The sequence below is a fragment of the Vulpes lagopus genome, chromosome 5 (genome assembly GCF_018345385.1).
Source record: "Vulpes lagopus strain Blue_001 chromosome 5, ASM1834538v1, whole genome shotgun sequence".
In the NCBI taxonomy this organism is placed as follows: Eukaryota; Metazoa; Chordata; class Mammalia; order Carnivora; family Canidae; genus Vulpes; species Vulpes lagopus.
Window position 1 is genome coordinate 21,979,361 of NC_054828.1, and position 17,921 is coordinate 21,997,281.

Below are 17,921 nucleotides of genomic sequence, written 5' to 3' on the forward strand. Positions count from 1 at the left end.
CAAGCAGGGAAGGCAGTAGTATTTCGTGATACCTTGCTTTCAGGCACTTAGGATGTCTTAGCCATAGGACATTTCAATACCTGTGTTTAACTCATTGGCATTTAAGTGGAAAAAAAAAAGTATTGTCTAAGTTGGGTTTTGTGGTTCTATGTGGTCATGACAAATAGACAGTCGTCTTTCCAAACGGCTGGTGTCAGACACCAAAGCTTTTCTCCCAACGCCAGACTTTCCCTGGGACCCTCAAGTTCCCGCGGTCCCACATAGATGGACACGGTTCCTTCTCTGTGGTGCCTTAGTTCTGAGCCTCACACCAGACTTTCTTGCCCCTTCCTGTAGTCTCTGTGAAGAGGAGCTCACATAAGTGAGTCTGACGATGCCTGGGCCAGGGGAGAGTGTGTGCGAGCCCGTGTCTGGCTCACAGTTCAGTCTGCCCTTCAGTGGCAACACGGTGGACGCAGCCTCCTCGGCTAAGGGCAGAAGACAGCGTTATTTCATCTCCCGGTGCTCAGCTGGGGAAATGAAGACTGAAAGTAGGCTGGGGCTTTGAGAGGAATATATCCAAGATTAGATCAGGTTTATCAGGTAGTCACCACGGGCCAGATATTAAGCATTTCACGTGAGCTGACGTACTTATTCCTTAAGGTATTGTTATGAAGTAGGTGCCATAATTCCGTTCACTTTGCAGATGAGGAAACTGAGGCACAGAGGAGTTGAGTGACTTTCCCAAGGTCACAGAGTTAATAAGTGCTGGGAAGGAACTCCGATGGTGTCCGGCAGAAGTACCTCATCCCCAGACCTGATACCCTCCTTCCTGGGGATTTTATTGACTCAGGAAAGGAGACTGATGTTTTCCTCATGTAGGTGTGGCTGCCCCAATAGGCAAGGGGAGATAAGAAGTTACAAAATTCTATATTCTTTCTTGAATATTTCCAAGAGGTCTTCCACCCTTGGCTAGAGTGCCTCAAAGGATTAAGGAATTTAGACTCTCTTGAGGCCACCCTGCTTCTGGACAGCCTGAAGTGATGGAAGAGTCCATCTGGCCTTCCCTAACTTCTGTCTGCCTTCTGCAGACCTCTTTGGGGCTCCATTTCTCCCTCCTGTGTGGGTGGGTCAGGGAGCCTATGTGGATTGCCTCCTGCAGGCTGGGACATCATGGAAAGGCTGTCTTGCTCGTTTCTGCTGCCTCTGACTTTGTCGAATGTGAAACCAGAGTCCTCAGAGGAGGACTTCAGAGGAGGAGGTAGGAAGGTGAGGGCCCCAGGTTGGGGCAGTCGGCCTCCCAGTGGAGGTCATCCATTAACTGACGTGTCAGTGACCTTCTCCCAAGTGCACCGGACACCTCAGCTCCTTACCTGACAGATGTAGAGATCTGAGGCATGTCTTTACCATGAACACATATGATGCTGGAAAGAACACAGGGTTCAAGGTGTGGTCCCTGCCTCAGTGTTCGTGACAAGATCCAGGGGTAATACTTAACCACCTGATGCAGTTGTGACCCACTTCACTTAAATGCTAAATCAGGTGGCCAGAGAAGCTCAGGGAAAGATCAAGGGGGATCATTTTGCCTTTTTCCATAACATTCCTGTTCGGTCATCTTTGGGTGAATATGTGTGGTTGTCTTCTGCTGACAGGTATGTCTCCCAAGAACAACCTGAGGAGGCTCCGTGTAAATCTCAGCTCTGTTAAGAACGGGCAAGTTGGCCCTAATTAAAAGTGCATGCCAAATAAATAAATAAACAAATAAATAAATAAAAGCGTGTGTCTGTGCTATCCTGGGGTGTGTGGGGGGAGGTCTTCCATTTGCCTGGTGGAAGGAGACCCAGACGGAGAGCTTTTTCTTAACAGGGTCGAATGGTTTCCCTCCACTGAAATCATAACTGAGGAATTGGGCATATCCACTGAGACCCGACGTGGTCCTGCTTTGTGGTTGGCTACCCTGCATTAACCTTCCTGTCCCCGTCCCCACAGATCACCGCAGACATGATGAGCACCAAGGCCTTCACGCTGGTCTCCGCCGTGGAGTGGGAGCTGCTGGCGGGCGACAAGGAGCGGGTGCACATCGAGTGCGTGGAGTGCTGCGGAAAGAACCTGTACGTGGGCACCGGGGACTGCGTGGTTTACCACTTCCTGTTAGAGGAGCGGGCGCTTCCCACGGGGACGGCCACATTCTCTGCCACCAAGCAGCTGCACCGACACCTGGGCTTCCGGAAGCCCGTGAGCGAGCTGCGAGCGGCCTCGGCCCTCAACAGGCTGCTGGTGCTGTGTGACAACTCCATCACCCTGCTCAACATGATGAGCCTGGAGCCCGTCCCCTCAGGGGCACGCATCAAAGGGGCCGCAGCGTTGGCCTTGAACGAGAACCCCGTGAGCGGGGACCCGTTCTGCGTGGAAGTCTGCATCATCTCGGTCAAGCGCCGGACCATCCAGCTGTTCCTGGTGTACGAGGACCGGGTTCAGATCGTCAGGGAGGTGTCGACGCCGGAGCAGCCGCTGGCCGTGGCCGTGGATGGCCACTTCCTGTGCCTGGCTCTGACCACGCAGTACATCATCCTCAACTACAACACGGGCTTCTCCCAGGACCTGTTTCCTTACTGCAGCGAGGAGAAGCGGCCCATCGTCAAGAGGATCGGGAGACAGGAGTTCCTCCTGGCGGGCCCCGGAGGACTGGGTGAGCCTCCGCCGGCCCCTGCCTCCCGTCGGTCCGTTCCCTCGGCCTGGCCTCTGGGAACCCATGCCCGGACCCAACAGGGAGGATGTAGCTGTGAAAGGAGATGCCTGGGAAGGGCATCCGCCAGCATCGAGGCTGGGTGGCACGGTGGCCGCAGAGGGCCTCGCCGGCGTTGGCCCATGTCCCCTGGCTCGCCCCGCAGCTGTAGGGCTGGCGCAGCAAACGCAGGGCGGCTTCGGGCTGCACTAAAGAGGAGCCCCAAGGTGGCTCTGGGCAGACAATTCCTTCAAGTAAATAACTGCAAAATAAAAAGTCCTGTAGGACTTCCTTGGAAGATTTTCTCATGTGGGTGGGCTGGTCAGTTGATCGTTTTTAGCCTCCGCTGTCAGTCCCAGTGGAGATCCCTGAGATGTCTTTTCCAGGCCGGAGACATCAGTGTTCGGCCGTAATAGTACCCACTGCGGTTCCATCCCACCGCGCTTTCTTGCCACCAGCCTCCTGAAAGGCCTTTCTTTGGCTCTGTCATCCCGCCTTGCGAATTCTCTGTGCCACCTTCTTGAAATTAAGACTCAGAGCTGCTCGTGGTGGGCGACTTGTACTTTCTTGCAGTTGCCGATGGCTCAGTTTAGGGCTTGCGTGTATCTGTGACCTGTGGGTGCTGGGGGGGGTGGTGAGTCCTCACTGCCGGTACTCCTTAACCGTGGTCTGTGTGTAGGCATCTCATCTCAGAGTGATGAGTACAAACATATTTTCTGGTAATAACATAAGTTGAAGTCATGAACTAGTTGGTGTACACTTAGTGGTTTTTACATTTTTTAAAAGATTTTATTTATTTGACAGAGAGCACAAGCAGGGGGAGCAGCAGAGGGAGGGGGAGAAGCAGGCTTCCTGCTGAGCAGGGAACCTGATGTGGGGCTCAATCCCAGGACCCTGGGATCATGACCTGAGCTGAAGGCAGACGTTTAACCCACTGAGCCACCCAGGCATCCTGGTTTTCACTTTTTAAAATAGATTTTAATTTTTAGAGCAATTTTGGGTTCATAGCACGGTTGAGCAGGAAGTCCAGAGTTCCCCTACACCCACTGTCCCCAAACACACGCATGTCCTCCTGCACTAACCATATACCCCCCACCCCACCCCAGAGTGGCACATTCATGATAATGACTGAATCAACGTTGATATGTTACAGTCACCCAAGGTCTGTGGTTTCCGTCAGGGTCACTCATAGAGTTGTACATTCTGTGGGTCTGGACAAATGTATGATGACATGCATCTATCATTATGGTGCCATAGAGAGTACGTTCACTGCCTTTAAAATCCTCCATGTTCCTCTGTTCATCCCCTGCACCTCAACCTGTGGCAACTGCTGATCTTTCCAGATTGTCTTGTCGTAGGCTACCTTTTCGCACTGACGGCTTTCACCTAATAACATGCATTTAAGGTTCCTCTACACCTCTTCGTGGCTTGATAGCTCAGATTTTTACCTTTTGGGAAAAAAATTCTTTATTCCAACTGCTTTTTTTCTTTAGCAAAATTCACAATTTTAATGAAAAGCTTGTCTTATGGAAAACATACATGTATATAGTAAAGAGAACATTCTGATGAACTCAAATGTATCCATCACTCAATTCCAGGCGTAACTAGTTCCTTGCCAGTTGTTTGATTTATCATTTATCACAGCATCATGGACATCATAGCACTTCTCCTATAAACTAATTGTTCAGTATGTAGTTTTAAGTTCCTTAAAAAGAAAGAAAGAAAACCACAATACCATTGCTTTCCTAAAAAAGAAACCTTAACAGTGATTCCTTAATATCATCAAATATCAAGGCATGTTGTATTTCTCCTATTATTACACGTATGTAGAGAGACGTATGCAAATGCTTATCCATATACATTTATGTCTAAGGATTTGTATATTTATTTTCCAATTTGTTTGGGTCAGATCCCATACGCGGCCTGTACATTGCAGTTGATGGATCTGTTAAGCTTCTCTGGGTCAGTAAGTCCTCTTAAGGTTCCTTCTTCTCTTTTTATTTTTCCCTAATGTTTTGTTGAAGGGGTTTGACCATTTCACCTATAGCTTCCCACGGCTTGAATTTTGATTATTTTATCCCCTTTTATTGTTTACTGTGTCAGGCTGACCTTTATGATTCCTGCCAACTGGTAATTAGGATGCCAGGTTTGTCAGATTCCTTTTTTTTTTTAATATTTTATTTATTTATTCGTAGACACAGAGAGAGATGCAGAGACACAGGCAGAGGGAGAAGCAGGCTCCATGCAGGGAGCCCGACGTGGGACTCGATCCGGGGTCTCCAGGATCACACTCCGGGCTGCAGGCGGCGCCAAACCACTGCGCCACCGGGACTGCCCTTTTTTTTTTTTTTTCAAAGATTTGATTCATTTATTCATGAGAAACACAGAGAAGAGGCAGAGACACAAGCAGAGGGAGAAGCAGGCTCCATGCAGGGAACCTGATGCGGGAATCGATTCCAGAACTCTAGGATCATGCCCTGAGTCAAAGGCAGATGCTCAACCACTGAGCTACCCAGGGATCCTGGTTTGTCAGATTCTAATGTAGGGTTTGTGAGGGTTTTGTTTTGTTTTGTTTTTGCTTATTTTGAGGAGAGACAAGAATTCCTCATAGGCAGTGGAGGACTTCCACTGAGGTTGTGTAATTTCTTTTTCTCTCTCTGTGATGTCAGTAGCCACTGATGAGTGATACGTGATGCGTGGACCCTTTGAATCATGGGGGGCTGCCAAATGGCAGCATTCTGTTTCTGTCCTTTCCTCCTTCGTACATTAACTGGACTGCTTCAGTGAAGAGAAACTTATACTCTATTTCATTGCTCCCCAATACATTGTATAAGAAAGGCAGAACAAGAGGGTTTTCAATAAGGTGATTCCTCTGTCTTCCGGAAGTGATAGTTTTTTAAAAACTATCATTTACGCATCATGGATGCAGACATATATGGTGTGTTTCCATCTATTTGTGCTGGGGGTGGGGAGGGAAGTTAATCCAGGTTGACTGCCAAGCCCCTTTCACATGACCCTGGAACGTTGATGGCCTTCTGGCGTGACAAGGTGTTCTAGGCTCATCTTGTGCATTTCCTGCCCTTGATCTGGTTGCAGCTGTTTCTCTAAGGACCCCTGATGTTTAGAGACCACAGTTGGGTGCTAGAGCTGCTTGCTGTCCATTGTTTTTAGGCCTCTTTAGGGACAGAGTTGGGAAGGATGTGTTTCTGTAAAGGTAAAATCCATCGTGAGGTCATACAGATGGAACCGATTCAGGGCTGCAGGACATTGACCTTGTCTGTCTCTGTGCTCGTATCTGCTTTCAGCTGCATGGGAAGTCTTCGTAAACCACTGCCCAGTATAGTTGTTCCTTTGGTGAATCCCACAGTATGCAGAACGATGCTATCACCATCATTCCCACAACGTAATGACTGAAGAGAGTTTGGTTGTTTAGAGTTCTTTTTGTCTTTAAGGCAGGGTGTGGACGTAAAACCCGTCAGGGATGTACAGTCACGTTGCTGTGTCTTAAAGTCACTTGGAAGATTTCCCCTCTGTCTGGTTATGCCATCACCCAGGTATGCAGTTCATTTATTTTATTTTACTTCTGATTTTTAGGGATGGCTTTATTTAATTTTGTGTTTTTACTATGTAAACATTTACAAGGCTCCAAGTTAGGCAAGCTCCAGCAAGGTATACTCAGAGAGCTGGTATCCTGTCTCCTTCACTTATTCTCTTCTTCCCCCATAGGCAACCTGTATTTTTATGGTTTATCCTTTCATTTTTTAATAAAAAGTACAAATAAATATGTAGATCTTTACATCTCTTTCTCAGTGCCTCTTTTTTTTTTTTTTTTTTTAACTAACAGTGTATTATGGTGATCCCTTTACAATATAATCCAAAGATATTTCTCATTTCATAGCTGCATGCTACTCTGTTGTGTGGAGTCACCATGGTTATCTCAATCAGGCCCCTATTGGTGGTCATGTGAGTTTTTTCCCAGTATTAACAGGGATTTTGTATGTGTGTGTGTGTTTTCCTGGTGCATCCATGGGAAAGCCTTCTGTAGGTGGGATTGTTGAGTCAAAGTACAAACGCATGTGAATTTTGCTAGGTATTGCCATATTCTTTTGATAGAAGTTGTATGTTTTCTGTCCTATGCAACATAGGACAATGCTATCCAAACTCCCATGTTGTTCCCAGTCCCATACATGAGAAATGGTATCAGTGTAGTTAGTTGCATTTCTCCTGTCATGAACAAGAGTAAACATTTTTAAAAATGATTTATTCACTTATTGGGGGGGGGGGCATAGAGGGAGAGAGAATCTTAAGCAGACTCCTCTTGGAGCCCAATTTGGGCTCAGTCTCACAACCCCGAGATCACAACCTGAGTGGAAAACGAGCCAGTACCTTAATATTTCAGTTATAAAGGCTTTATAGTGAAAACATTTTACTCCAGTATCACTTGTATGCTCTCTTATACTTTACTCGTATACAGATTCTGTATGCAGCATAGTAATCACCAGCATTATTACATGGGACGCTCAGGCAATTAAGCATCTGCCTTTGGCTCGGATCATAATCCCAGGGTCCTGGGTTGGAGCCCCCTGCCCAATGTTGCTCAGCAGTCAATCTGCTTCTCCCTCTGCGCCTCTGCCTCCCCCCTGTTCATTCTCTCTCTCTCTCACTCTCTCTCTCTCATTCTTTCAAATAAATAAGTAAAATCTTTATAAAAATATAGAACTAAGTTCAAATAAATTATTGTCAGGAATGCAAATGTACCTTTAAACATATGAAAGCTCTATATTTTCATTCTGCTCCTGTTTCTCTCTGAAGATTATACACACTCAGTCCCATGTCATGAGAAAGCACTCTTAGCTTTTTGCCTGAGCTTGAATTTTCCTATTCTCAGCAATACTTTGTTGAAATTTTCATAACGTGATGGAGTCTTGTGACTTTAAACTCTATCCTTTGATAATTACTTCTTGAGAAATGCAGATAATTCAGCTTTTCCTGACTCACACAGCCCCCTGGCCCCCTCCCCGGCTCCTAGTTCAGATAAGGGGACCTCTAATCTTTAAAGGGTGCATGATTGAAAATAATGCTTTTTAAGGATGTACCATTTACATATTTATTACATTTGCACGTTGACAGCACTTGACTGGACAATATAGAAACAATAGTTTGTCACTTGCTCAGCAGACATAGAATTAATTCGTGGGTGTTAATAACAGTTACCTCCTGTTCCTAAGTGGTTCTGCAGCCCCTTCTACTGCCTGCCCTGGGCCTGTCAGCTGCCAGTTACTGCTCCGCTCTTTTATTCCAGTGTCATCTTCTGCTTTCTGGGTGTATAGAGCCTTAGTTCTTGACCTCTGGTTTCTGCTTATTTTACTCTGAGAACATTCATGTCAGGCCCTCTGCACTGTACACTTCCTGGCCCACATGCTACCCAGCCTTGAGTTGGGGAAATGTGGTCACCTGGATTTAATTCCAGGATGAGACTGGACAACATCTTACCATCCATGTCCCCATGAGAGTGAGCTATCCACTCTCACATGGTTACTTGACCCAAAGTGTCACAGCATCTTCTGCCTTAATGTTTGCTTGTCCTCCCGGGGCTTTACGATTGCCAACTGCCTGGGTGAGTGGCATGTAGGCACCTGTCCCCTCAGCTTCTTTTTAGCTGGCTGGCTCTAAACTCACAGGACATTTAGCGCTAACAGAATTTCCTCCAAAGCTAAGCCCTCATTCCACATTCTTGATACTTCTCAAAACTCTAGCCCTCGGTTTCTCTCCAGCAGTTCTTAATGCTGTCTGAATACTTTGGTGATGCAGTTGGCAGGCTAGTTCAGGTTGTGCTTACGTCCTCATCCTCTCTGTTACCGTAAAACACTGGAAATGCCACACCTGGGGCCTTCAGCCCCTTGCATTGTCCAGCCGCCGGTATCGTTCCGTCCTGCCTTCCAGCTCTGAGTCATGTGGTTGGACTTTTCCGTGTTTTCTTTGAACTCCTGACTTCATACCTGCTTTGGAAAGAGACGGGAACAAAGGCCCTACCAGCCTCAGGAGCAGTTCTCGGTTGCGCTCTACCGACACCCTGTATTGTGCTGTGCCTTTGGTGTGCTACATGGAACAACCTGCCCCTTTCTGGAAGCATGCCACCACCACCCCCACGAGAAAGCCCTGGAATGCCAGACTCCCCTCTCCTGGAAGTCTGTGACATCCATTTCTGGGAAGTGCAAACTCTGCCTCTTGACCAGCCCTGCATCCTAATCCCTGTTCTGTGTTAGACTCCCTGAGGGGCTGTTAATCCTGAGGCTAAGAGCTGCGTGGTGACCCTTGACTCACCCCCTCTCTCACTCCCACTGAGTCAGCTGCCAGGCTCCCGGCTTCGCTCCCGGCTTCGCTCCCGGCTTCACCCCCGGAAGTTCAACCCCCACCCCCCCACCCCACCCCTGCTGCTCTGCTCCAGCCCTGGCCTGGCCAGGGCCTCCCCTTGTGTGGCCCCTGGCACACAGCCTCCACACTTGCGGCAGGCGGGCCTTCGGACACACCTGTGAGCTGTCACAGACACAGGCCGCACTCCTCAGCCTGACTAGAGGCCAGTGCTCCCTGTTCCAACGCCAACTTGACTTTCTGACAGGGTTTGCCCTGTTCAGGGACACATGCCCTCCCCACTGCTGTGCCCTCCCTGGGCCCTCTTCCTTGTGCCAGCTGGAGGCTGATCACTCAGCTCTGTCTGGGCTTGACCTCCGTCAGAGCTGCCATCAGCACTCCAACAGCTTTTTACACCTTTCTGTGTCCTGGTCTTTATCTCTCAAGTGGTCATTATTTACGTATTTCCTTTAACCCCTTCACCACTCATGAACTGTTGAATCCTTCATCTGTCTCTTGGTCATTAACTCCGAGCTCCACACAGCGAATGTTCACTGAACTGAAATCACTGCCCAGTGTTCTCATTTGTAGTAGTTCCTTTTGTCTGTACTCATTTAAGAGGTGAGCTAGCTTTCTCTCCTGTTCATGGTGCGTTCACCCAGGACCACATATTTTTTTAGTGTATTATACTCAGTTTTACACTGTTACTAAAAATATCACTGTGACCATCCTTGTACTTGCCAGTTGGCAAGTAGAATCAATTGAAGAGGGTAAGTTTATGTTCAGTTTTGGTAGATAATACCCAAATTATTCTTCAAAAAGTGTTTCCTTACGCAATGCTGATACTTAGAATTATCGATCTATCATCTTTGGCCAATCAGTGGATAAAAGTTGTGGTTTTTATTGGGCTTGTTTTTTCATTTAAATTTATGCCCTTGGTTACTAATGAATATGAGAATCTTCAGGGATTCATTAGCTATTTGCACTTTGCCTTTTGTGAATTACTAATTTATAGCTCCTCTCTCTGTGTTGTTAGTCTTTGTCCTAATGATTTTTGGAGACTTTGAAGGGTCAATGAGAAATACTTATGATGAGAATGGTTTATGTTAGGTAATTGTGACTCCTTAGGGGACACATGCGTGTGCACACACGCGTATGAGTGTGCACACACACACACACACACACACACTGGGCTTATTGTTCTGTCTTTTTTTTTTTTTTTTTTTTTGATTCAAGATAGCTAACATATAGTATAGTATTGGTTTCAGGAGTAGAATTTAGTGATCGTCACTTGCATATAACACCCACTGCTCATTCCAACAAGTGCCCTCCTTAATGTCCATTACCCATTTGGCCCATCCACTCCCCCCAGCTCACTTCGAGCAACCCTCAGGTTGAGAGTTCCAGTTGTTTCTCATGTGCTGAGAGCCCGTATGTGAAGTGTTAAGCAGGACCTAACAGTGTTCTGAGCACAGTGCTGTTCTTCGGGGGGGCCTTGCGTGTGTTACATTAAGAGCAGGGCATGTATACATGTGTGAGGTCCCTGTAATACCCAGTTTCAGAAACAGCCTGATTTAGAGGAAAAGAGCTCTATTTACAAATGATTGATTGCAGCATATTTCATCTTTATAACTACATAAAATTTAGGCAGGTTGATGATTTCATGGGTTTAGGAATTTTGCTCATGATATAGTTGAGATACGTTCCCTTGTTTTAATCTTGAAGTTCTCTCCATGTCTCTGTCTCCACCCTCCGCATTCTGCATCCTACGTGGTAAAAAAAAAAAAAAAAAAAAAACATTTATTGCAGTAACAGCTGATGGTTTGCAGGCAACAGCGTGCTGTTTTTATTTATTTATTTTTTTAAAGGTGTTTTAAGTCAACTGGTTTGAAAACCAAGTTAAAATGTATTGACTTTGTGACTATCTTAATTTTGGTAAACCCCAATATCTGTGGACTATATGTAGCTCATTGGGAAATGGCTAGTTTGGTACTTTATGCATGAGACAGATAAGCTGTCATTTGGTATGGATATTATTGACAAACACTCAACAGCAGTGTGTCTTGAAGGGCCAAACTGGTTCTATGCCTGCATTATAGAGTGCCCATGTCCAATATTAGACTGCAGTTCTGAGCAGGGACAGTTCCCGATAGGATGCTTTGTGAAGTGTCTGGCACATAGTAGGAGCTCAGTAAATGCTTGAGGGAATGTATTCAATATCCATTCAACAAGGAAGAGCCGTAACTTAGAGACACTAACCAGTTGCAGGACTGGATATGAGAGACAGCTGGCAAAGCTGCTTCAGTTGTTTGGAAATCATTTTTTGCCCCACAGGTGAGGACATGTGCTTTATAAACCTTTGGGTGGGTACATGTAAACCTTTTTGTAAGCTCATTTATACATGGAAGTAAATGAAAGGTACACATTCTGGTGTGGGGGGGGATAGTTCTTTTCACAAAAAAAAATAAGTCATGGAAGGTTCTCCACGCCTGCAGCATAATAAATTATCTTTCCAATCTTGAAATATAAGGAAGGAGGGGGTGGTATTCTGTATCCAGACACATCTACAGAAAGGAAAAGTGCCACGGTCCTTTGGAGGCCCACCTAACGTTTCCTATTTTTGCAGGCATGTTTGCCACAGTTGCTGGCATATCTCAGCGAGCCCCCGTGCACTGGTCGGAGAATGTGATCGGAGCGGCCATTTGCTTTCCATACGTCATCGCGCTCGATGATGAGTTCATCACGGTGCACAGCATGTTGGATCAGCAGCAGAAGCAGACCCTGCCCTTTAAGGAAGGCCACATTCTACAGGACTTTGAAGGTACCTTTTTGACAAGAATCTTAATGAAACTTAGTTCTCAACCCTTTTGTGATGTTTCTTCAGTAAATGGTATTAAGGCCCCTTTCAGAGTTTGGACCTCATGCTAAACTTAGAAGCCACATGGGTGATGGTGATACGGAGTCTGTGCTGCAGGGGCTCCAAGGTTAAAGGGGAAATAGACATTTGGACAGATAACTAGCAGTTTAGGAGCTTGATAGGCATGAAACAAGGCCAGTGAGGAGAGTGGGGGACGGGAGGGGGGAAGGTTTCCTGGAAATATTGCAGAGGGCTTCCTGAAGGAGATGGTATTTGAGCCAAACCTTGAAGGATGTGTAGGAGTCAACCCAACAGATTTGGTGTGAAAGAACCTCAGGTAGAGAGAAAGGTACTTGCAGATTTGCACAAGAGGGAGCCCTGACGCTGGGAGGGCCAGGCTGGCCTGAGCTGAGGCTGCAAGAGACCAGGGCCTCCAGGAGTAACCTCCCCTTGTGTGCAGTGGTGAGCCAGGCAAGGGGTTTCTTTTACTTTCTTAAAGTTTATTACGAACATTTTAAAACTTACTGAAAAGTCAAAAGAAAAACAAAATGAAGCACCATATACCATTCACCTTGGCTCAGCACTTGTAAACATTTCACTGAGCCATTCAAAAGTAAGTAAAAGACATCATGACATTTAATCTGAAATACTGCAACATGCATCTCCTAAGAGTTAGAGTATTTTCCTATATAACCACAAAGCCCTTTCACCCCTTAGAAAATCAACTCTAATATCCTGTCCATGTTCAGATTTCCCCAGTTGTCCCAAGAAGGTCTTTTATGCTATTTTCTTCCAACTGGGAACTGATCTAGATTTACACGTTGCATTCGCCATTTAAGGATTTTAGCTCACCAAACATCACCCTTCCTGTTATAGATGCAAGGGATATAAACTTACTGAGACTCTTGGCCCCCACACTAAGCATGTCACATTCCAGTTGGGGTCCCAACACACATAAGCACATGTCTTGTAACAATATCATAGTGCCACAGACATTGAGTGGTAGAGGTGAGCACAGGGTTATGAGCACATAGAGACTGCCAACATAATACCCCCCTACCCCCCAGGTGCAGACAAGGGAAGGCTTCCCAGGAAGAGGGACACCAGTGCAGAGAAGGGACAGGATCTCATCTGAGTATGAAAAAAATTACTTTGTTTGTGATATAGAAGGCAGATAATGTGGACAAGAGAGCAGAATGGGAAGACTAAAAGGAAGATGTCCAGGCAAGGAGAGGGGCTGGAGTGAAACGATGGGTTCCCAGGAGAGAAGAGCAGAGGAGTGGGAAGGCATGGCTGACATTGAGTCATCCTTCAAACAGGAAGGAAAGATCATCCCATTGCTTCCTATGCACAGTTATAGTTTGCTTAAAGAATGTCTCCAGAGGGGAGCAGAACTCAAAGCTTTGTAGCAGGAGTGTCTTGGATTGCAGCTCCAGTTCTGTGGGCTATCGACACAGGGTCTCATAAGTAACATGAGGGTGATGGTGTTGGCCACAGGTCAGGTGAACTCACAGGGCTATGGGGAAGTCAATAAAGTCAGGCCAACACTTGAGTATTTGGATGGTAGGTGAGTATGAAATATCTAATGGTTCAGAATGTAGTATTATAATCTTAGGTTCCTATAAACTAACGTGGAAAGAAAAGGAAGTATATCATAATTCCCATAAATCATTTGCCATAATTGATCTGTACTTCTTTGGACTATATGTTATGTATCTACTCAACTGATTTTATTTATTTATTTATTTTAAAGATTGTATTTATTTATTTTAGACACAGAGCATGAGCACGGGGAGAGGGAGAGGGAGGAGCAGGCTCCCTCCACTGAGGACAGAGCCTGACAGGATCCATCCGAGGACCCCTGGGATCGTGACCTGAGCCGAAGTCGGATGCTTAACTGACTGAGCTACCCAGGTGCCCCACTGCTCAACTGATTTTAAATTTATCAGCACTTTCAAACAAACAGCAAAAAAGCATATTTTGTACTTTGGAAATGTGGTATTAGCATCCCACCCTTTTTCTGACAGTTGACAATATGGGAAGAAGAAAATAAAAGCATTGTAATTTATAATTTCTGTAGGAATTCTGTGTTGGGAGAACTACAACGAAATTAGCCATCAAGGGGTGCCTGGGTGGCTCAGTCTAAGCATGTGCCTTTTGCTCAAGTCATGATCTCAAGGTCCTAGGATTGAGCCCTGTGTCAGGCTATGCTCAGCGAGGAGCCTGCTTCTCCCTTTCCCTCTGCCTCTGTGTTCTCTCTCTCTTTCTAAAATAAATAAATAAAATCTTAAAAAAAAAAAAAAAAACAAAGACAAAGAAATCAGCCATCAGATCGGATGACAATCCTATTTGGGGGAAACAGCGTGTGTCTGTGCAGTGTGTTCTTTCTCTTTCCAATATTGTTGAATTTTTTCCCAGGAAGAGTGATTGTTGCCACAAGTAAAGGAGTTTACATCTTGGTACCATTGCCCCTGGAAAAGCAAATACAGGATCTTCTAGCAAGCCATAGAGTGGAAGAGGCTTTGGTTTTAGCAAAAGGAGCCCGGAGGAACATTCCAAAAGAAAAATTTCAGGTTTGTAATTAGTTGGTCACAGGAAACCGTGCCGCCAAGCCACCAGCTACATGACATTCAGATTTCACTTAGGTACGTTGGCCCTTCTTGTGTGCCATGATCCTGCAGACTGCTTCTGTATCTGTGGTTTAACTTCCTCAAGCCCATCCCCATTACACAGATACGGAGGCAGGTTGCAGAGCAGCTGGAGAGCTGGACTGAGGCCTCACTGCCAGCTGAGGCCAGGTCAAACTGTGAAGCTCTGACTTGATACCAAGTGGTATTTCTAATCAACTCTCTTCCCAATGGGCCTTCGGAGAAGAGGCAGGAGCATACTGCTCATAAACCTCAACATCAGCTTAATTTGTCTCCTAATTTAGAATTTGCATTTCTTGGGACAGGATTCAATGCTAAAAGTTTAGACGTTCAGTATCTACGGGAAAAGCTTTGTTAGCCATACTGGTAAATGATCTAATTCTGCAGGAATCCATCTAATTAATTTCCATAGGAGAAAACTTTTAATGCACTTGAGACACCAACTTTAATATAGTTGGAATGATAAATAAAATGGATCCAAGAATCATGGGTTATTCTTATGTCCATTGAAATCAGGTTCCCTAAAAATTACTGCTCAATTGGTTGTTAGGTTAGTTCACATTATTCTACGTATTTGAAAGTAATGAAACATTCTGCTTCACTGATTATCGAAACCGATCATGAAAAGTTCTGTGACTTCATCATGATCCCTCGATAGTGCCAATCAGCCATATTGGCACCAGACTCAGTGATTGTTGTGCAATGAAGTAACACCTTCTGACCTTAGCTGCTTTATGCTGCCAAATGAAAGAAGACCGGACGTGTAACTTACTGTTTTAAGTATGAAAGTGGGCATTTATTTCTGTAATTTTTTTTTAATTTGAGTAGAGTTGAGACACCATGTTACATAAATCTCAGGTGTACGACATAGGGATGCAGCTTCTCTATATGTTATGCAGGGCTCACTACATGTGAAGAGGGTGTCTTTTCTATATTTAAAGAATGATAAACTGTTCCTCCAGGGTCCTAGTTATTTAAAGTGAAACTGATCTATTAGCGTTCAGCAGGGGGCAGCAGAGGCAAAGAAAGAGCAGCAGCTCCTGTGGGTTCAGGAGCAGCATTGAGCCACTTCCCCCTGCAGCCCTGAGGCTGTCCCAGAGGGGTGGCTGTGCCTTCCACAGGGTCTGAGGCCGCCCCACCCTGCTGGCTCCACCCCCGAGCTGCCTCCTGTGGACGTGTGGATGCCTAGGTGGGCCCCACATTGGGGGGCCCCCTCCTTACATACATACATACACGTGCACGCTTTAGATGCAGGAAATGTTCTTCCAGAAACACCCAGTGTTCCTTGTCTGATCTTTGCTCCCTTGCTTCTCCTTTTGCTGAGTAGAGAAATGCAGTCAATATTGACTCACATTAGTTCTCATCTTGCTCAGACGTCACCTAAGTGTCATCCTATCTCAGGTGTAGTTTTTTCTTTCTCACATGCTCCTGCCTTCTCCCACTTGTGACAAAATCATATATCCAGACCTGGAAATAGATCTTCAGAATGATCTCGAATTTAGCCCTCATTTCCAGTGCCTGTTGCTTTTGCTGGTGTGCAGACACATCTGTTTTGCCTGAGTTGTTACTTTAACAACCTGTGTGTGTGTGTGTGTGTGTGTGTGTGTGTGTTCCATCCTCCATGCCATTGTGGGAATGTTCTTTTTTCTGCATTCTAGTGGACTCGTTTGCTCAGAGTATCATGGCGGGTGCCTCATGCACAGTCTTGAAGAGCTTCGTGGTCTGGCCCATGCCACTTCCATGACCCACACTACGCCTCAAAGGGTGGAGGGCAAAGGAGTCGACAACTCTTGAGCCCTGAAACATGTAAGCGTTCTGTGAGGCACCTCAAGACATTTTTAATCCTCAAAATAATTAAGAAGTAGCCAGCACCACTGTCCAAAGATGAGAAGGCAGGCCAGCTGAGATGGTTTCACATGGGGCTACCTGTCCAGCTGCATCAGTGCCAGCCCTGTGAAGTGGCACTTCACCCCATGTGCCTTGCCTGCCCGTTTGCAGAAGGCGCCGTGTGCTTTCACACACCTCTCTGTCCTCCCCCTTTGCCTGACTTGTTATTTACGCTGGCTTCCATTACTGGGGTATGCTTCTGTACTCGATGATACAGAACTTTGCTTATCCCTCTCCTCTGAGTCTTCCCCACCCCTCCCCTGCGCTTTGTGTGTTAACACTTAATAGATCTGTTTGCACTACATGGCTCAAGTTTTGGCCTCCTGAGTTCCTAGGTAGACTCTGCCCTCTTTCTGTCCTTTGGTAGCCTGGTCACACCTGGGGCCAAAATGCCATGCAGTGGGTGATGGTAACCTACTCCTCCAAACACAGCTGGGATATAGTGGATTACAGAGCAGAAGTTTTGTGTTAAAAACAGAACCATAAGGGAAGAATAATATTGACAGAAAAGGTTTAGAGAGAACTTTTCCTGAACATGTCTGTGTTTTTGAGGATGAGATGTGACTCTTAAATGATGAAGCACGTTACTTATTTTAACCTGAGGGTGCTTGCCACTAAATGCTGGACTGTGGGCTTAGAGAAGCCAGAAAGGGAGAGGAATAGGGACAACTATCTAGTGGACAGGCTTGTCACTGTTTCGTCGGTTTTGTGTCACTGACTTCTGGATAGGGAGGGATTTATCAAGAAGTTTAATTCTGGGACCAGGATTAAAAGAATAATGCTCCTAGAGATCCCAAAGGGCCAGAGAGTTTAGATCTTTAAGAAAACTGGGCTTAGGGATCCCTGGGTGGCGCAGTGGTTTGGCGCCTGCCTTTGGCCCAGGGCGTGATCCTGGAGACCCGGGATCGAATCCCACATCGGGCTCCCAGTACATGAAGCCTGCTTCTCCCTCTGCCTGTGTCTCTGCCTCTCTCTCTCTCTCTCTGTGTGACTATCATAAATAAATAAAAATTAAAAAAGAAAACTGGGCTTAAATTATCTTAAGGTTTAAGACATTGTAAAGAAAGCAGCAGTAAGGAGACCTCTTGTGTTACACACAAAGGCTTGTGTCAGAAAGTTCTCTTGGTTTGTGTTGAGTACTATGGACAGTTTTCCTATTTAAGCTTGAACTCCAATACCTGTTATTTCTTTTTCTGTCTCATCTAAAACTAGTTGAGTATATATCTTTAAAAGTCAAGATGTCCCCTTTTAAGTGTAACCACAGTACAGTCTGCAGAACTCCCCAAATTCATTACAAAGTCCTTCAGAGAACAGAGAGTCCCAGCAGTGTTTGCATTCCTGTTGTCCTGTAAGTGCCGTGTCTTGTTATTCTCTCTGTCCTTCGGGGAACTCCCAAGCAGGCTGTGAAGTCAGGTGACTGTGATAGAGCCCCCCGGGAGCCAGCTCTGTGCAGGCCCGCCACTGCATCTCTCAT

General features: G+C 46.0%; 1 protein-coding gene across 1 annotated transcript in view; it reads left to right on the forward strand.

Annotated features, from left to right (window-relative positions):
- Window positions 1–17,921, forward strand: part of TGFBRAP1 (transforming growth factor beta receptor associated protein 1) — a 63,335-nt gene that overhangs the window by 21,094 nt on the left and 24,320 nt on the right. The window contains exons 2-4 of the mRNA XM_041755821.1: window positions 1,969–2,668; window positions 11,682–11,876; window positions 14,331–14,485. Coding sequence (XP_041611755.1) covers window positions 1,981–2,668; window positions 11,682–11,876; window positions 14,331–14,485 — 1,038 coding nt within the window. The 5' untranslated portion in view covers window positions 1,969–1,980. The remainder of the gene's footprint in view (window positions 1–1,968; window positions 2,669–11,681; window positions 11,877–14,330; window positions 14,486–17,921) is intronic.